The 21,292-nt window shown below is 28.2% G+C and overlaps 3 protein-coding genes across 6 annotated transcripts in view; 1 reads left to right on the forward strand and 2 right to left on the reverse strand.

Moving 5' to 3' along the window:
• LOC113364103 (putative uncharacterized protein DDB_G0282133) overlaps positions 1 to 21,292 on the forward strand; it is a 36,999-nt gene that overhangs the window by 7,222 nt on the left and 8,485 nt on the right. Inside the window, exons 1-2 of one of the 3 annotated variants that reach the window (XM_026606571.1) lie at positions 2,178 to 2,302; positions 19,274 to 19,329. In XM_026606571.1, the coding sequence (XP_026462356.1) occupies positions 2,276 to 2,302; positions 19,274 to 19,329 (83 nt within the window). In that variant the 5' untranslated portion in view covers positions 2,178 to 2,275. Of the gene's footprint in view, positions 1 to 2,174; positions 2,303 to 19,273; positions 19,330 to 21,292 lie in introns of those variants that run through there. The other 2 variants (XM_026606572.1, XM_026606573.1) reach the window with 2 other exon arrangements.
• Positions 8,406 to 9,520, reverse strand: LOC113364105 (zinc finger protein 675-like). Its single transcript, XM_026606577.1, has one exon. It carries the CDS (start codon positions 9,401 to 9,403, stop codon positions 8,540 to 8,542), a length of 864 nt encoding a protein of 287 aa, XP_026462362.1. The 5' UTR covers positions 9,404 to 9,520; the 3' UTR covers positions 8,406 to 8,539.
• On the reverse strand, positions 11,234 to 12,268 carry LOC113364104 (gastrula zinc finger protein XlCGF7.1-like). Of its 2 annotated transcripts, XM_026606575.1 has the most exons (2): positions 12,212 to 12,268; positions 11,234 to 12,136 (listed from the first exon to the last, which is right to left on the reverse strand). In XM_026606575.1, exons 1-2 carry the CDS (start codon positions 12,220 to 12,222, stop codon positions 11,269 to 11,271), a joined length of 879 nt encoding a protein of 292 aa, XP_026462360.1. In that variant the 5' UTR covers positions 12,223 to 12,268; the 3' UTR covers positions 11,234 to 11,268. The 2 variants fall into 2 exon arrangements, with proteins under 2 accessions (XP_026462360.1, XP_026462361.1); XM_026606576.1 differs by lacking the exon at positions 12,212 to 12,268 and having other exon boundaries at positions 11,234 to 12,180.

Below are 21,292 nucleotides of genomic sequence, written 5' to 3' on the forward strand. Positions count from 1 at the left end.
TTAAACTTTTCGCCCACATTTAGGCTCATGCTTATTTATCTATGGGCTCATACTACCGAATCGTTTTAAAAAATTAAAAACTGTTCGAAAGATAATAGTTGGAAATGATACTGATTAATTTTAGATGAAAATCTACCAAGCCGTTATCTTGTAATTAACTGTTGAAAAAAAAATTATGGCGATTTTTATAGAACTTTTTTTGGCGATATATATCATGGTCTTATAGAACTTACTGAAATATAACGGCCTTACGACAGTAGTTTAACTTAAAAAATTCATCAAAGTTTGAGAAAATGAGTAGTATTTTTGGCGTTTGTTAAAATAAAATTAGACGATTTACTTGGTATAACGATAGAGTACTTGGTCTTAATGAGCATACTAAACCATTAAAGTCCAACGGAAACTGGTTGAATTATAAAAAATATTGGTTATTGATTTTCGTTTGTTTTCAATTATATGTAATAATTCCACTCGAAATACTTTTAATCACTCATAAATTTAATTATTTTTTTATTGATCTTGATTATTATTTACATATTTCGGGAAGTTCATGTAACTTGCCTCAAGGCAAAATACCAATATCAAGCAGTTAATTTATCAAATATCAACCCTAGACAATATTATAATATCATTTATTCATACTAGTAACCAGGGCCGGTCCTGGGGTCCTCAGCGCCCGTATGCAAGATTTGTTCTGGCGCCCCCCCCCCTAATTATTTTAACTATTTTAACAGATTTTCATTAAAATTCTATAAACGTTAACGTCAATTTTTTTAATTAATTTTGAATCATTCTGGATTTAGTACACAAAAAATTAGATATAATCTAAAAGCGTAAAAATACATTGATTTTAAACTTATTTAGAAAATCGAGCCGATATGCGGGTTGATTATAATCAAATATTTTTAAATTCTCAATTATTTCTAACGTATGTGTAATATTAATATTTGGGTTTTGAAACATTTAACTTACTTATTGTTGCGATTTATTCTATAGAACAAATCACGTCAAAAGAGCAAAAAAACTAGTCTTTAATTTTTAAACATAACACTCGTATTTCATGTTTTAAATTAAATTTTATTTTAATTTATTTTTTTATTATTTACAATATCCAAAATTGCATCGTAAACTTTCTTCTTATTGGTATCGTAAGGGCCGAGTTGTATTCAGCTTTACTTTTCCATCAGATTCAGAGTATCAGATTGTTGTTTTAAAATTAAACTTTTAACGTATTTTTAAATTACTGTCCTAAGATTAGTAAAAGATGCAAAGATATTACATATTCCCTTAACTATACTGAAACGAACAAATTATATTTGTATCCGTATTATTGCTGCATAGTTAATAATTAAATTATGTATAAAAAAGCTTAAAGATTTTTGTTTCTAACAATAAGTACATTTTGCTTCCATTTTTCATATTTGCTCCATAAACCTAACCACTCATGTCTTCAACGTTCAAAGTTCATCCGATGTGAAACATTCGCAACAAAAATAGAAGTTACAATTCAAATTTTTGCAATAAACAAGCCATTTTCTAAGCACTGACTCCCCATTGTCCATTTTCTCTATTATAATTAGTATATACTTCTTTAACAAGTTCCATTTCAACTAAATCAGCTCGCCATTTTTCACCAATAACGCCCAATAATTAATTTAAACTTTCGTAGGTTGTTTCGTAGGGATTGAACACTAAATAATTTCTTTTTCGATTCCACGTTAACTTCAAACGAAGAAAAAAAAAGTACATTAAACAATAAGGAGAACAATAATTTACAAATTTTCAGAGTTATTATGATTTGGTTAATTGTTTCTATTGATATCTGATTGCAAACTGAATATGCTTTTTGTGTCTCATAGTTAAGTTGGATTGTTTATTATAATCTATTAAGTATTCTAGATTTTATATTTAAAAAAAATATATAAATAATATATTATAAATTTCATTTCCAAAATCGTTTTGGCGCCCTCTAAGGCGTGCGCCCGCATTTTTTGCATGCATTGCATTCAAGGTAGGACCGGCCCTGCTAGTAACTATAATTAAAAACAAACAGTTTTAAATTCTAATTTTACATCTGAAATTAGCGCCATATTAATTTATTAGCTACGAAGTTGGCAACATTATTTGTGAATGTCAAAACGTTACGCGCTCCTTTCAGTTTTAATATTTAGTCTGATTTATTTTTGGAGTGAAATTATTAATTTAAATAAATAAGTGGTGATAGTTTAAGTGTAATTAAGTGTTTATAGTTAAAAGAAAAGTGTTGCAAGTGTTGATGTGTTATATAATATATTATCAATTGGTAAGTTTTTTGTATAATTATTTATACTCATTGCATGCTGTAAAATGTACAAACTAAAATGGAGAATGTAAATCATTCCTTTATCTATGATGTAAATATTGCACAATTTCACATATGTCACATAAAACAAGACAGGGTTTGTTATAAAGATATAGCATATTGGGCATATTGGACATGTGTCTTACTTGGGTTAAGATTAATAATTTATCTATTATTTATTTATTTATTTATTGAACGCCCAAGGCAATAATACAATATAATTTTTTATTTTTAGTTAATATTTATTTATTTGATATAATTCGTACATACTGTATCTCAGTCAGACAATTGTTCTGGTATGAGAAATCAAAGCAATTATAACAAAAATAAATCTAAATTTTATGTAACAGACTTAAACATTAAGACATCTATATATTTTTACTTATCACTATTATATACATAGAACGCTTACGTATTAATTAATTGTAATTAATATTTTAACAGAACAGAAGAAATATAGTATTTAAAATAAGGAATTTTATCTCATTTATTTCATTTATCTCTTATGCAATTTTTCAATTTTATTTTGAAATTGTTGAGGTCCATCATTGTATTTAGTTCGTTAATTACATTTTAAAGTATACAAATTAAAAACTTAAGATAATATGTGAAAAAATTACTGTATTAATAGATATCTTTGTATATATACATAGCACTTAATATAAACTATAAATATATGACACTAAATAAGAACTAATAATATTGGCTTATGCAGGCTTACGTTTACAGAATTTATTATTATTATTATTAGATAAAGAAAATCTCATGACAAATGATAAGTTGCTAATAGCACATGATTGAAGACATTTACACCAATCAAATTATAGTTAACATAATTTTAATTCGATAAATATGGAACCCAGAATTGAGACAAAGTATTTTTTATATTTGTTTGTGTCGGAAGTATAAAATTATATACATACTAGATGACCCGACAGACGTTGACCTGTACCCACGTACACAATTCAAAAGTTCCAAATTTTTTAATATCCTAACCTACACTTTTTAATATCCTATTTAATGTCCTGCCTTTGTGATTCATTTATGGTCTGAGCATAAGCGGTATAAGAAATCCAGAAAAAAATAATATAGTATCTGTGGTAAAAGAACAATATCACACTTGATTTTACCACACAACATAATTGCTTCAATAATTTAGTCTATAATTTTCTGATAATCTTGTATGATATATTAGTTGCTTTTTTGGCAATTTTAATTTCTAAAGTACATTTTTTTTTCAATACTAATAATTCAATAAACATCATTACTTAAGATCAAATCTTAGGTGAATTAATTTGTAATATCTAATTCATATGTGCACTATTCAATCTAAGATCGACTCGCTAAATATTCCATATCCAATGCCAAACAAATGAATTTTTGACACATGAAACAAAATTGTAAATCATTTTTTTAATAAGTACAAATGTTTTTTTGTATCGTTAAATAATTTAGTAGAGTAAACCAAGATAGAACATGCATAAGTTTAAAAAAATAATGCATATGCAATTTTGGACTAACGCAGTAAGTCCAAAATTGCATATGCATTATTTTTATTAAACTGAATTATTATTTTATTAAACTGAATTATATAATTTCATCTGCCAAATATTTACTGTTGACAGTATCTTATATTATTTTAATTTCTGTCACATTTACACACAGCTACTTTTCGGCAATAATACTGTAGACATTACATTTTCCTTGTATATTACATTCTAATATTATCTAGGCTCATCATTTCATCTAAATTCAAATTTCAAGTGAATTGACATTTCTAGCAGATGACAGTTCAAATGTTTTCAATGTCAAACGATGATAAGTGTTTTTTTTTTGTAATTTTTGCCATTTGTTTCTACAATATAACTATAGTTTTATCGTTCATTAAATCTTAAAAATTTCCTTTGACAAACTCTAAAAAGAATTATCAAAATCAGAATAACCGTTTAGGAAAAGTATCAAATCATACACCCGTACAGAAGAATTTTATATATAAGATAATACAAAATGAACTGATTCAATTTATAACAAAATTATATACAAAACTAGCTTTGAATATTGAAGTGCTGAGATTTATGTTACTCACAATCGAAGCTGGGGACAATTCTGCAATTATTTTGTGATTAAATAAGTTATACGCATCGTATTATCTATTTCATTCTACATTTATAAGCCTTATATCTTAATATAATTTTTTATCTTCAATCTCTTCATAATATTAAATTCTTTATAATTATTGGCATGACTGGTCATCTTGATATGGATCGGAAGTTCATTATGAATTTATTACCATAAATTATGGAATGAAGTACTCAAGTTATCGATGCTCTTGTAGCTGTATTTAAACTTCTTATTATAATTATCTTCTTCTCTAAAAGAAATCAAAACAGAATTAATGATGAATAGTGAAAATAATACTAATGGCTGCAACACAGCCAAAAAATGTTTGAACCTTCTGTAAATTTATTTTCTGATACTATTAATAATATTTTTATTTTGCTAATTATTAAATGTAAAAATATTAAATGGTAAGTTAAATTATTAAATGATCAGTTATCATTTTGCTGATTATTAAATTAACCTTCTTATTACAATTATCTTCTTGACTAAAATAAATCAAAATCGAATTAATGATGAATAGTAAAAATGATACTAATTGCTGCAACACTGTCAAAAAATGTTTGAACCTTTTGTAAATATATTTTTTAATGTTACAAATGTTTTGGCTAGTGGTACAAAGATAATACTATTAAAAAATTTTTCATTCCAACAGCTAATAATGATGTAATTCACAAATGCTCGATGAAATTAGCTAAACATGATGTACGTGATATAATTAATTAACGCTTGATGAAATTAGCTAATAATGATGTAGCTAATGTAATTCTTTAATACTTGATGCAATTAGCAATAAGTAGTCATGATAAAATTTTGTTGAATAATATTTTCCCAGTTATAATTTCCCAGAATTTATCGAAGAATAGATAGTAATATATGAATATATGAAGGTCCGGGGTTAAAAAGGTCCACCACCGATGTGTCAAATACCAGTAAAGTTAAACATTGTTCAACAACAATATTTGAAAGCAAGGGAAAAAAGATGAATAACCAGATATAACCTTGATTTGAAAACGGTAATCTTTGAAATGGCGGAGATAAACGGTAATCTTAAAAAAATCCATAAAAAAAGTATTTTCTTCTGTTGGTAGTTTTTTAGCATTTTAGTTAAAAATGTAATTATTTTGCAAAATACCTTTAAAATTATAATAAGACACCTTTTTGCCACCTGCCCGTTTCAAGTTACCCCGCCTATAGGGTAAAAAGGTCTAAATAACACATTTTTGAAAGACATAAAAAAGCACACTTCTACAATGATGAAGTAGAAGGCAATTTACTGAACGTAGTCAGATAATTGTTCGTTTGATATGTGTTATTTGTTGTGATATAATTGTTATGGTTTTCACAATATAGTTTATATTTGCTCAAAGTCAAATTGGACCTTTGTGCCTCGCCTTGCTCTACATATATACTTTATATTAAATTTACTTTTTTTCACCGAATGTTACTTGAAACTTTTCAAAAAGCAGGTCAAAGAAGAAATACTTAATTCATTTTCTATCTCTCCTCGTAAAAGTTTGAAATTTGTATAGGCTTAGTAGAATTATTTACAATTATACACAAAATGCAGAATCCAAAAAGAAACTGAAAAACTTGAAACGTAATCAATAAGTCGAAAGACCAAAAAAGGCTTGGATGGATTATACTGTTTTCTATAAAAAAGGTATAAATCTTCCAGTTTGATTGTATTGACAAAATATAGACAAACTAATGGGGTTTATTGTTTTTATAATACTTCATTGTATATAGCATTCAAACAACACATCCTTATACACTTAAAGTATTAATATTTTTGATTCTCTAGAAATTGTTTAGAATATACCTTACTTAGCAAAACAACGTTTGCCGGGTCAGCTAGTATGTAATAAATCGACACGGAATACTTTTAATCACTCATAAATTAATTTATTTTTTATTGATTAAGTCGATTATTTACACATATCGGGAAGTTCATGTAACTTGCCTCAGGGCAAAATGCCAGTACCAACTAGTTTATTTTGGGGATTTAATGTGATTTATTCTATTGAACAAATCATAGAAAGCAAAAAAAATCTAGACTCTCTTTATCAAGCTTTTTTAATTAAAATTTTAATCTAATTTAATTTTTCATTATTTAAAATATCTAAAATTGCATCGAAAACTTCTCATAATTTATGTTATAAGAGCCAAATTGTATGTATTTATCTTTACTTTCCCATCGTGTATCAGATTGATGTTTTAAAGTTTAAAAATATTAAATTTAATTATATATTTTTTGAATGATATTGAAAAAACTATATTATAAATTTTATATCTGAATCCCGTTTTGGCGCCCCCTAAGGCGTGCGCCCGCATTTTTTGCATGCATCGCAATCAAAGTAGGACCGACCCTGAATGTAATTAATAAACATATTTTTAACTTCCCGAAGGAGAAGTTTATGTTTTCATAAAAAAAATCCGATTAGCTAATTTTATGTTTTCTCGACGTTTCAAGCCATTCTGAATCGAATGAGACCAAATTTGGAAAAAGTATGTGTGTGTGTGTGCGTGTGCACCAACAGATTTTTTGCCGTAAATCGCCGTTTTCTCACAAACGGCTGGACCGATTTCAAAAATTCAAAATCCATTCGATGTATCTCGATGAGGACTATCGTTTGTTAGTTTTGTGCGACGATCGATTTTGGAAATTCAAAAACAGTTCGAAAGATATTGGTTGGGAATCGTGCTGATTAGTTTTTGGTAGAGATCGGCCGGGCCGTTTTCTTGTAATAAAGTTTTTTAAAAAAAAAACGACGATTTTTATGATTATTTTTTTGACGGTAGATACCAAAGTCTTCTAGATCATACTAAAATATTATGGCCCTACGACAACTGGTTCAGCTTTAAAAATTCGTCAAAGTTTGCTTTTAAAAATTCGTCAAAAATTGGTATCGTTTTTTTGGCATTTGTAAAAATTAGACTTTTGATCGACGTTTTCTCAAAAACGCATGAACCGATTTTAGACATTTAAAAGCCATTTGATGTATTTCGGTGAGGACTATCGTTTGTAAGTTTTGTGCGACGATCTGCCAAGCCGTTTCTTTGCAATTTGAAAAAAAGTGTTAAACTTTTCGTCCACATTTAAGCTCATCCTACCGAACCGATTTTAAAAAATCAAAAACTGTTCGAAAGATATTAGTTGGGAATGGTACTGATTAATTTTAGGTGAAAATCTACCGAGCCGTTTTCTTATAGTTAACTGTTGAAAAAAAAATTTAAGCCGATTTTCATGGAACTTTTTTTGGCGATATACATCATGGTCTTATAGAACTTACTGTAATATTACGGCCTTACGACAAGTAGTTTAATTTTAAAAATTCGTCAAACTTTGCTAAAATTATTGTCGTTTTTTTAAAAGTATGATTGATATTATTTACACATTTTTTTTTTTAAAAGTCGATTATTTACACATATCGGGAAGTTCATGTAACTTACCAACAAAATACCAAGCCAACTAGTTTTAATATGGATATTAAACTTAATCAAATACTACTACTACTCATCCTAAACAAAGTTTTTCTTTTTTTTTTTTCTATTTTCATTCTGCAATCTATAAAAATAATTATATTTAGCAGAGAATGCTGACAAGTTGTTTACAATTGGTTGTTTACAAATTAGTATATTTATAGCGCCCAGTGGCGTATCTACTATAGTTAATATAAAAAAAATTAAAAAAAAACTAAAGACAAATATGGAGAAAAAAATATATAAAAAGTTCAGCCATAATTCTTTTGAGCATTAATGTCTATTAACTTTCAGACTTTAAAGACAAAATTTTAATATACTTAGTTACTTTAATACACTTATATACTTCAAATAAATAATTTTAAATTTGCAATTCAGTTTATATAATTCTTATAAATATTAGACAATGTCCTTCATGTTTAATTCGATTGATTGAGTTTTACTTACTTTTTGAGTTTTATTTACTTTTCTGTAAACATATATAAGTGGCAGTATTTATTACATTTAATATATCTCAAATATTTCATTACAGTACAGGAAGTTCCAGCCTTAAGATACAATGCCATACACCACTAGTTCCTGTACAAAATAGTATCATTATTTTCCATCTCCTCTCTCCTTCAAATGTAATTTCTTGTGTCTCGTTAAAAGAATAGAATAACTGAATGCTTGCTGACATATATCACACTTATGTGGGCGTTGTTCCCCGGTATGAGTAGCCATGTGTATTCTCAAATAACCGGCTTGCGAGTAAACTTGATTGCACACTTCACACTTATAAGGATTAGTTTGCATTGGTTTTGCATTATGAGAAGTCATATGTGCTTTTAGCAACCACGGTTTCCTAAAAGCTTTGTCACAGATTTCACAAACAAAAGGCTTATCATTGTTATGTGTGAGCACATGTTGATTCAAATTACTTTTACTAATAAATTTTTTCTCGCATATTTCACATTTATGAGGCCGGGCCCCTTTGTGTGAAAATAGATGCTGGTCTAAATTACCTTTGCTGAAGAATGATCGGTTACATATTTCGCAAGTGTGTGCTCGTACTCTTGCAGGAGCACTCAGGTGTTTTGGTAAGGTTCTCGTATTGGTGAAGCCTTTGTTGCAGATTTTGCGAACAGAGGGACGTTCACCGGTGTGGCTTAGCTTGTGTTTTCGTAAAGCTGCTTGGAATTTGTAGGATTTATTACATTCTGTGCAATTGAAGAGTCTGTCTGAACTGTGGACTGCCATGTGTTCTTTTAGGTGAAAAGCTCTGGAAAAGGCTTTGTTGCAAATTGTGCATTTGTGAGGTCTTTCTTCAGAGACTTGTTCAGTGGTTTTATTATCTTCATGTGACTCTATGATTTCAATATCATCGAATTCTTGTTTTATTGTTGTTTGGTTACTTTCTGTGGTATCGCCCATTTCGACTGATTCTGTTTTGATTAGTTGATAGTTTTTTGCTTCGAACATTCTTGAAATTCAATTATCTACAAATATTAAGTACTGATAATTGAAGAAGAAATTTGCAAAAATTTATAACATATTACTTATTTATTTTACAAAACACAGATAATAAAATAGCATAAAACTTTGACGTTTCTGTCAAATATGGCGGACTCTAAAGGTCAACAATGAAGTTTATTATTAGCCATAGAGAAATATATATATAAATAGATCGCCATGTCTGGCGATTTAGCATTACATCCATTTTGATTTATCCAGCGATCTAAAGGTGGCAGCATATGTACATAATTTAAATTAACTTTTGGTATTACTTCTAGATATTGTTTTTAATGGTGCATGGCATCGTGCCTTAAGGAAAATTGCTGGTACTTCCCGTACCACAATCAAATATTCCCGTACGGTAGTTATAGTAATAGGCCGAAAATCAAAAATGAAAATTTTTGCATATCTTCACGTTTTGAAGGTTTCTGAACATTTTGGCATACCTCAGAAGAAATGGATGTGTGTGTGTGTTTTGTATGTCCACATTTTTTTGTTCGTTTACGTTTCGTTTCGGGAGGGGTGGGTAATTTTGAATATAACCATGTATCACCAATGGGGAGGGGATTCTAAAATCCTTAAAAATTCGCTCACGTGATTAATGGACACCCCCTAAATGTGCAAAAGTGGCAGTTTTTGAAAGAAGAATTCAAAGAACTTTCTGCTTGTTTTAACAAATTAATTGCTTTTGAAAAAAAAAATTTGTTTAATTTTTTTTTTTCAAAAAGAAATTATTTCTGAATATCAAAAATAATTCCGATTTTAATTTTAATTCTGACTGAAGTTCCAATATATTTTAAACAAATAATTTCAACTTTGCAATTCAGTTTATATATTTCTTATAAATTTTAGACAATGTAACAATATTTATAATAATCTATTTGATAACATTTACTATTCCTCGAACATTTCGTTACGGTATGGGAAGTTCCAGCAATGCCATACACCACTAGTTTTGTGTTAATATCATTTACAACAATGAAATTATAAAAAATCTTAATATAGAGTTTAATTAAATTAACAGAATTTACTTAAAATATGTTCTGAAAAAAATGTCCCATGAAACTAACTTCTGCAAAACAACAAATGCTTTTTTTTGATTTTCGAAACCGCTAGACCTGTCTTCCCAAAAATGCAACAAATTTTTTATTTTATCAATACAAATAATGTTTTTTGAATTATTCAAATGGGACGCTCCGTTCTCTCAAAATTGCCATTTATGTTACTTTTTGCCCCGTATCTTCTAAGCGACTGGACCTGCCTTTGCCAAAAACTAATCCGCATCAATACAAATCGAATGCTTCCTGAATTATTCAAATCGGACAATCCGTTCACTCAAAATTGCCATTTATCTTACTTTTTACCCCATATTTTTGTAACGACTAACTTGCCTGTGCCAAAAACTAATCAGCACGTCTCCCCTTCAATATGAATCGAATGTTTTTTGAGTCAATTAAATAAGAGAAGAGAACATACAGGAGACTGAAAGCTGAAGCGCAGGATCAAAAAGCATGGAAGCAGAGGTTTGGAAAAAAAATGTACATAAAAAGTGTGTAAAAAGGAGAGGGGGGAAATAGTGGTAATGGAAATTATAAACAACGAAGGGTAAGGGAATCATTTATTTCTGGTAGCTCCCACATCATGAATCTGCCTTCGGGCAGACTACAATATGATCCAATGATCCATGAAAATGTATTTATTCTTTCTAGTAGTAAATACAAATATAAAAAAACATTATATTTTGCATTGACATATTCCATTTTCACATCTTAAAGACTATTTCCTCAGTTGCTACATTACAAATATATATTTTGGTTCTTTTACAACAAATACTAATATTTTGCATAGACATCTTCATTTTCATCTCTTAAAGACTTCGTCTTCTGTTTTTTAACTCGTGATCTTATATGATTCATCACATGTTCTTTAAAAGCCCGAGACTGTGTAAATTCTTCATCGCAGATCTCACATTGAAACGGATCCATCCCATTATGCTTCACCATGTGCTTTTTTAACAAGATCGGCCGATTAAAACCTTTTTTACATATATCACATTTATGAGGTCGTTCTTTCGTATGGGCTATCAGGTGTTGTTTTAAATAAGCAGTTTGATTGAATACTTTATCACATAATTCACATTTCAATTGTTGTTTTTTAGTGTGTATAGATTTGTGAATTTTTAGATTAGTCTGTGTCTTGAATGTGCTTTTGCATGTCTCGCATTCATAGGGACGCTCGGAAGTGTGAGTTTCTTTGTGTTTGTTCAAATTTGAGGCTGTTCTGAACGACTTCTTGCATTCATCACATTCATATAAACGTTCTCCGGTGTGGATGTTCACATGTTCCCGTAAGTGACTGGATTGGATAAATGCTTTATTGCAGATGGTGCACACAAAAGGCCTTTCACCAGAATGGGTACGGAGATGTACTTTTAAGGCATCGTTGGTTTTCAGGTTTTTATAACAATACGTGCAGTTGAAAGCTTTACCTATGTTGTGGGTTGTCGAATGGTACTTTAAGCCTTTAAGTGATGTGAACACACGGTTGCAAATTGTACAGGTGTAGATTTTTTGTACTTTGTTTATTTTCAAATCATTATTGTCTGGTGTAATAAAAGTGTCTTGGACTTCCTTAGAAAGTACAATCGGTTCTGATTTGACTTCTGGCACCTTTGAGTCCATAGACATGTTTGTACTAAAACTTTGTAAATAAATAAATTAATTATCGTATGCTGCATATATAATATTTTTATAATATTAAAAACTTATAATTTACAATTTTAACATATATATTTGTTTAATTACGAACGTTTTAAATATAAATAAATCAAGTTCCAATTTTGACATTTACGTTAGTTTACTTATGTTGGCAACACCCTTGAAATGTTCAAGGTGCATCCACACCATAAAGGTGCATCCACACCTGACAAACAAACATAACGCACAAGAAAATACAAAGAAAAACTAGTGGGGTGGGTGGCATCGTGCCTTAAGGCAAATTGCTGGAACTTCCCGTACCGTAACGAAATGTTCGAGGAATATTGAATGTTTTCAAATAGATTATTATAAATATTGCAACATTGTCTAATATTCATAAGAATTATATAAACTGAATTGCAGAGTTGAAACTATTTGTTTAAAGTATATGAGAACTATAGTCAGAATTAAAAATAAAATCTGAATTATTTTCGATATACAAAAAATTAAAAAAAAAAAAAACAATTATTTTGTTAAGACAAGCAGAAAGTTCTTGGAATCAATTGAATCGGACGCTTAGTTCTCTCAAAAACTGCCATTTTTTGTACATTTAGCTCTGTATCTCCGAAATGGCTGGGCCTGCCTTTGCGAAAAACTAATAACCCCTTCTCCCAATCATTACTAATTGAATGTTTTTTAGATCATTCAAATCGGATGCTCCATTCTCTCAAAAACTCGATTTCTATTTTCTGCACTTTTTGCTCCTTATGTCCGTAACTGCTGGACCTGCCTTTGCCAAAAACTAATTAGCACATCTCCTCATCAATAGGAATCGAATGTTTTTTAAACCATTCAAATCAAACCATTCAAAATGTTCAGAAACCTTCAAAACGTCGAGAAATGTAAAAATTTTCAATTCCGATTTTCGGTCCATTACAATAACTTACCCTACGGGAAGTTAACAAACACGAACACGAAGGCATATATCATTCCAAACGAACTTGAACAAACGCCTCAAAGCAGTTAGGGCTTGAATCTTTTTTGTTCGATCATGTTCCGTGAAACGTCAGTATTATTAACTTCCCTAAGGAGAAGTTTATGTTTTCATCAAAAAATCCGATTTGCTTATTTTATTTTTTCTCCACGTTTCAAGCCATTCTGAATCTAATGAGACCAAATTTGGAAAAAGTATGTGTGTGTGTATGTGTGTGCGTGTATGTGAACAGATTTTTTGCCGTAAATCGACGTTTTCTCAAAAACGGCTGGACCGATTTAAAATATTTAAAAGCCATTCGATGTATCCCGATGAGGACTATTGTTTGTTAGTTGTGCGACGATCTGCCAAGGCGTTTCTTTATGAATCGCAGAAAAGTGAAAAATTTTTCGTCTTCGTTTTAGCCCGCAATTCTGAATCGATTATGAAAATTCAAAAACCGTTCGAAAGATATTGGTTGCGAAGCGTGCTGATTAGTTTTGGTAGAGATCGGCCGAACGTTTTCTCGTAATAAAGTTTTAAAAAAAAAAGTTTCGACGATTTTTATGATTATTTTTTTGACGGTAGATACCATTGTCTTATAGATCATACTAAAATATTACGGCCCTACGACAACTCGTTTAGCTTTAAAAATTCGTCAAAGCTTGCAAAAATTAGTATGGTCTTTTTGGTATTCGCCAAAATTAAAACTTTCATCGACGTTTGCTCAAAAACGCCTGAACCGATTTCAGAAATTTAAAAACCATTTGATGTATCCCGATGAGGATTATCGTTTCTCAGTTTTGTGCGACGATCGGCCAAGCCGTTTCTTTGTAATTTGGAAAAAAGTGTTAAACTGTTCGTCTACATTTAAGCTCATACTACCGAATCGATTTTAAGAAATCAAAAACCGTTCGAAAGATATTAGTTGGGAATGATACTAATTAGTTTTAGGTGAAAATCTACCGAGCCGTTTTCTTGTAATTAACTGTTGAAAAAAAATTGAAGCTGATTTTTATGGAACTTTTTTTGGCGATATATATCATGGCGTTATAGAACTTACTGAAATTTTGCGGCCTTACGAAAAGTATTTTAATTTAAAAAAATTATTAAAGTTTGAGAAAATGAGTCGTTTTTTTGACGTTCGTTAAAATTAAAATTAGTCGATTTACTTGGTATAACGATAAAGTATTTGGTCTTAATGAACATACTAAACAATTAAAGTCCTTCGGAAACTGGTTCAATTATAAAAATTATTGATTTTTGAAAATTTGCTTTTAGAAAGTACTCCGACGTTAAGTGTTCGTTCGTTTTCAATTATGTGTAATAAATGCACTGGGAATACCTTTAATCACTCATAAATTAATTTATTTTTATTGATTAAGTCCATTATTTACACATATCGGGAAGTTCATGTAACTTGCCTCAAGGCAAAATACCAATACCAACTGGTTTTTATTTATATCGAAAATAATTCAGATTTTATCTTTATTTCTTGATAAAGTTCTAAAGCTCACTTATACCTTAGATTTAAATAAATCATTTTAACTTTGCAATTCAGTTTATATAATTCTTATGAATATTAGACAATGCTACAGTATCTATAATAATCTATTTGAAAACATTTAATATTTCTCGAACATTCCGTTGCGGTACGGTAAGTTTCAGCAATTCGCCTTAAGGCACGTTGCCATACACCACTAGTTTTATAACAAATGTTGCTACGTCAAAAACAATAATCGACAATTACAAAGTGTATCATTACAAATCAATTATTATTTATGTTAATTAGAAAAAATTAACAATTAGATTAACAATCGCACACGATATCTCCGCCTCGCATGTTGAAAGCAATAAATGTTTCCTTTTACGATTTTGTTTACAACTAATTTCACTTTCATTGGAAGAGATAATTTATTTATGATAAAATAAATGAGTAAATTCACGTAATAATAATTAAGTAATATGAACTAGGTGTAAGTGTTATTTAGTCTCAAGAAATGTTGCATGAACTTTGCGATATAGAAGCAAGAAATCAGTATAATAATTTATGAGTAGTTCATAACTTCATAAACTTCATAAGTATCTGAAAAAATCCGATTTGCTAATTCTATGTTTTCTTGATGTTTCAAGTCATTCTGAATCGTTTGACACTGACATTTTATATGCATAAGTGTGTGTATTTTTATGAAACTCTTGAATAAAACCTCGCGTTTTATGCGATTATCAGCCGAGCATTTTCTTTACAAATTAACACAGGATGCAAATAAAAATTCAACATGAAATGTAGTTAAGTTTTTATTTTTTAGTAAAAACTGTCAAAAATCTATGTATTTGCAGTTCGATCACGTGTATCACGCATAAAACCTAACCTACAAAACACACTAACGCCAAGTAATAATTTTTCATAAGTGCAACTTTCTTATGTCTCCTTGATAACACATACATAAAATTGGTGTATGTGTAAAAACCCTGATTACAGATTAAATACATAGCTTTTTAACAGTTTTTACTACCATAATTTATACGAATAGAACCATAACATAGCATTTCCATAAGATTTCTATTTTATCGAAGAATTGGCTCATGAATATTTTAAAATTGAAGTATATCTAGCATTAATAGTTTCCAACTACATATTAAAAACAATATTTAAAAACACATCACTATTTTTTTTTAAATTAAACAATATTTAGAAATTTCTCTAAAATTATAAATAAGTAAAGTTTTTATCACGGAGCCCGTGACCTTTCCAACAAATGCAAAATCGGTTTGTGCGTTCTGAAGTTATATCATCAGGAAGGAAAACCCGACTTATTTTTATATAATAAAAATACTTGAAATTTGATTTTTTCTCATAATACAAAAATATTGTGTTTTTTTACTGTTTAAGCCTGAAATATGTTTGATTATTAAATTCTAACTGTAAACATTGAAAATCTGACTTAAAACCAACGTAACAGTTACGTAACAACGTGAAACATGTGAAACGAAACGTCAAAATAAAATTTAATATTTTTTTTTACTTACATGTTTTATTATTAGTTTTGTACTGTATATAAATAACTAGTGGTATATGGCATCATGCCTTAAGGCAAATTGCTGTAACTTCCGTACCTTAATAAAATATCCGAAGAATATTAAATGTTTTAGAATTTTAGTTTGAATTAGAATTAAAATCCGAGTTATTTTTTGATATTCAAAAAAAAATTTTTTTTGAATATTAAAAAGAAATTTTTTTTTCTCAAAAACAATTGTTTTGCCAACACAAGTAGAAAGTGTTTTGAATCATTCAAATCGGATGCTTAGTTCTTTCAAAAACTGCCATTTTTTGCACATTTTTTTGGACCACCACTTCTACCCATCATTACGAATCGAATGTTTTCTGGATCATTCAAATCCGTTCTCTTAAAAACTGACATTTTTAGCACTCTTCGCTCCATATCTCCGAAGCCGCTGGATCTGCTTTTAAACATTTTTCAAATATTTTTTTGGCACAAAATACACATTGAAAACCAATTTGTAAATGTAACAAATGAAAAATATATAAGACACATTCATAATAAAATAATTAGGCAAAGTAGAGGCGAACACGCATACATAGGTGGAACTAACCAAAATCTGAGCAAACGCCAGAAATTTGAAACATTCAATCTGCCATACTTATGCTGTATCTTAAATTGTTTTAATTTCTGGCACATCTCAGCTGCTTTTTGTCAATGATAATAAATATATTTCATTTTTCTTATTCAAAATCATGAATTTATTATACATATTTTAATACTATCTAGGCTCATAAGTAAATTGAAATTATTGGCAGATGACAGATTTCATTTGTTTTCAATGCCAAACAATGTCTCTAATATTTTTAATGTAAAACAATGATAAGCAGTTTTTTTGCAATTTTTTTTTCATTCATGTTTACAATTCAACTATATTTCTATAATCACACAGTCCTGAAAAAATCCCTTAACAAACTTCAGAAAGATTTATCAAAATCCGAATATTCGTTTAGGAGGAGTATATTTACATACATAATTTTAATATATAAGATATATATATATATATATATATATATATATATATATGTATCTATTACCTGTACCTGTTTGGTACCAGTCCGGTAAATAGAAAATAGCAACAATATAAAATAATAACAATAATTACTTGAATGTTATAAAAACAATGGACGATAGGAAAAGCACAAACAGTCTTTCGCAGATATCAGTTTTATAAACATCAATAAATATAAATATTATTAAATTAAATGATCGTGGATGTGTTATCATAATTAATATATAACAATAATAATGATAATAATGTTATAAATAATTAATTAATAATATTAAAGTGTATTGATCGACTATAGATTTTAGGACTTGAAACAGAAGTGTTTGAGTTAATATTTTATTTATTTATTTTATTATTCTATTGATACGAAGTTATCTGGATTTTTCAAAAATACCACCTCGTTTATTTGTTTTCTTTTCAAACTTAATAACAAAATAAATATTTTTTTATTTTTATAAATAATTTATTTATTCACAATACTTGCAGTTTTTGTCATTTATAAATAATATTAAATATTTTTAAAAACAAAGTACTAATAATTTAAAATATAATTATTTTGTTATTCAAGATTTTTTTATTAATAAAATAATTCTATTAAATAATTTTAAAATAATATTTAGTATTTACTCTACTGAAACCATAACATAACTTAAATGTTCACAATTTTGCTTCTTTTGTGTCGTACAAATGTAAATGTTTCGTATTTGTTTCGTTCGTAAATAATCTAGTTGTGAATTTAATACTGTGTCATATTTTTATCACGCTTGTGACAATTTTATTGTGTCGGAAATGTTTTACTTTCGTTACTTTTAAAAATTCTCTACCTAAACCATAACATAACTTAAATGTTTGTAATTTTGCTTTTTTTGTATCGTACGAATGTAAATGTTTCGTATTTGTTACGTTCACAAATAATCTAGTTGTGAATTTAATACGATGTCATATTTTTATCACTCTTGTGACTTATATATTGTGTCGTAAATGTTTCACATTTGTTACATTTAAAAATTTGTTTTCAATGTGAAGTTAACGCCGCTAAACAAATTTAAAAAAAAATTGTATTTGTTTCGTTTTTATTACGTTTTTACGAATAACTTTAATGAATCATGAATGTTACATTGATATTTATACAACTTTTGGAACTATTAACAAAACGTATAATTATAACAGAAAATTTAATATTGAAAATTATTTCAGACTTAAATAATAGTATTTATGAATAATATTTTTTTATAAAAAAATGAAATGAATGAAAAAAAATATTTTGAATAAATTTTAAACAAAAATAACATGTGATGAAAACTTTATTTATTCATAATTCTAGAAAAGTTTCTAAGTAGTGTTTAATTTAAATAATAATAGTGTTCAAAATGTTGTTACAAGTGAGTACTTAAGTTATAATTATATTAAGATTATATTAATATGTAAATTAGTAATTAAAAACAAATTAATATTATATTTGAGGTTAATATTAGTTTTGAGATGAAATTGTTATTTAATTAAACTGCTGCTTATAAAAGCATTAATGATGGTTATTATAATATATCATATATTTTTTTTGAAGTAAGTTCACTTGTAAAATATTTTATTTCTTAAAAACCTCTTATCACAGTAGTCTAAATTATTTTTTATTAATAATATTTTTTATAATGTTATAATGTGATTCCTAACTTCATTCCTAAAGATTTTGACACCTAACTTCATTCCTGAAGTTTTTGACACCTACCTTCATTTTTAAAGTTTATGACACCTAACTTCATTTTTAAAGTTTTTGACACCTAACTTCATTTCTAAAGTTTTTGACAACTAACTTCATTCCTAAAGTTTTTGACACCTAACTTCATTCCTAAAGTTTTTGACACCTAACTTCATTCCTAAAGTTTTTGACACCTAACTTCATTCCTAAAGCTTTTGACACCTAACTTCATTCCTAAAGTGATCTTCCATACATAACATCACTTTTGAAATGTAATTTTTATTTAAACATAATTTTTTGACCTCACTTCAAAATTATGAATTTCGTTAAAACCTCATATTGCAAATGTCTAAGTTTCTCTTATTTTTGAAAAATATTGATTTGAAACTATGTTGTTTCAGAATTTTCTAATAATTTCTGCCACCATCATGGTTTGTGCAAATGCGCAAAAAGCAAGGTGAGTTTTAAATAAAAATATCCAAAATGCTGTGTCGTTGTCACGATCGAAATAATAAAAAATATAAATCTTATTCTCGTCTTAATAATAATAATTAATTTAGTCGAGTAGTTTATTTTTATGCCGCTATGTTTTCACAATGGTGCCAACCTAAAAATTGATCGAATTAGAGTGAAGTTAGTTATGAAAACAAAATAAGTGGATTTCCTACTCTTTCATGTAGGGGATTTTGGCTGCAATATGTGCCTTACCTTATTTTTAATAAGACGAGTTAATTTATCACATATAATTAAAAAAAAAGAGTAGCGTAAGGTTCACACGCGATTGAAGTAAAACTTTTTTGCTATTGTACGAGATGACATTTAAGTTAAAAATAAATACATCATATAACAATTTTGAATAAAGTTTATTACTAATGTGGTACACTCGTGATGCACACATTTAATTATGTCAACCATTATAAATATTTATATAGTAAAAATTATAAATTATATATTTAAAATACCTTTAAAAATATTTACAATGTTTGATAATAATAATGTAATTAAAGTCACACATCAGACATGATCGGTTTGTCATTGTAATTAGCATTTAGGACTTGAACTTTTATTAGAGAAATGAAGTAATTGCTGATTAATAAATTCTATAATATTTGTTCACACAGTGAACTTATAACAATCTTAAATAATTTCATTAACGTTCATTAAGTATAAGTATATCTGTATATAAATGATACACAAACTATTGTTGTGCTTGATCTCTTATTTAGAGTAATAAAACTGAATATCAATTTATTCTTCATTATTTATACAAATATGGAACTTTATAATACTTTATGCTCAGGATCAGTAAAATGATTGAATTGTAAGCTTTGACAAGAACAGTTGTTTCACTTGTCATGTAATTAAAATTAACATACATTTATTGACTATTGTTTTTTTGACTATTTCGCTGGCGATACAGTCTCATTCTTTGAGCTACAGCTGCTCAATCTCTCTTGTCTATAAAAATAATTTCCATTTTAATGATCTCAAAAATATATAGTAACCACGAACAATACAAATTACTTCAATAAACTTACATTTCTTACACGTCAGATTTGTTTTATTATTTTCACTATACAATCAAAGGATACTCATACTCACGCGACACGACGATCAATCACAACCGACCTGTATAGAAATGATATCATCGAAAACGAATGTCAAATCATTGGCACCCGACTCGGCCGTAACGAATTTTTCGTTGCATTTGTACAGATTTACTCCCTAGTCGCGCCTAAAGAAGTTTTACTTCAATAAATGAAAATCATATAATACTATGAATAGAATAATCTAAAATGAAACAGCAGTGCCAACACATAAACATTAAGAAACACGTGTGAAGTTAGCATTGGTAAAGGAGCACTAAAGATTACAAATGTGTTTTGGATGTTCTAAATAAATTATTGAATCAATTATGTTGTGTGGTAAAATCAAGTGTGATATTATTCTTTTACCGCAGATACTATATTATTTTTTTCTGAATTTCTTATACTGCTTATATTAAGACCATAAATGAATCACAAAGGCAGGACATCAAATAGGGTATTAAAAAGTATAGGATAGGATATTAAAAAAATTGCAACTTTTGAATTGTAGACGTGGGTACAGGACAAAATCTGCCGGGTTATCTAGTATATATATACATATATTATTTACTATAATTGTAATTGTTTTTTCCAATTTCCATAATTGTTTCGAAAGTTTTTCGCATCGTGTAGGATTCACAAATGGATGCGTTCACTTTCCACATTCGAATCATTCAAGCGTCGAAATGAGGAAAACTAATAAGTTGAAACATTATACTAGAAAATAATAATAATCCATCATATATGTATTCAATTATTTTATTTTATTCAATTCCCGAAGGAGAAGTTGATGTTTTCGCCAGAAAATCCGATTTAGTAATTTTATGTTTCAAG

The sequence above is a fragment of the Ctenocephalides felis genome, unplaced genomic scaffold (assembly GCF_003426905.1).
Source record: "Ctenocephalides felis isolate EL2017-DRISC unplaced genomic scaffold, ASM342690v1 CF-g0.4_SCAFFOLD_00845, whole genome shotgun sequence".
Classification (NCBI taxonomy): Eukaryota; Metazoa; Arthropoda; class Insecta; order Siphonaptera; family Pulicidae; genus Ctenocephalides; species Ctenocephalides felis.

Bases quoted from the DNA above. Each gene is read 5' to 3' on its own strand.
- LOC113364105 (XM_026606577.1), bottom strand. From the start codon at position 9,403: ATGTTCGAAGCAAAAAACTATCAACTAATCAAAACAGAATCAGTCGAA.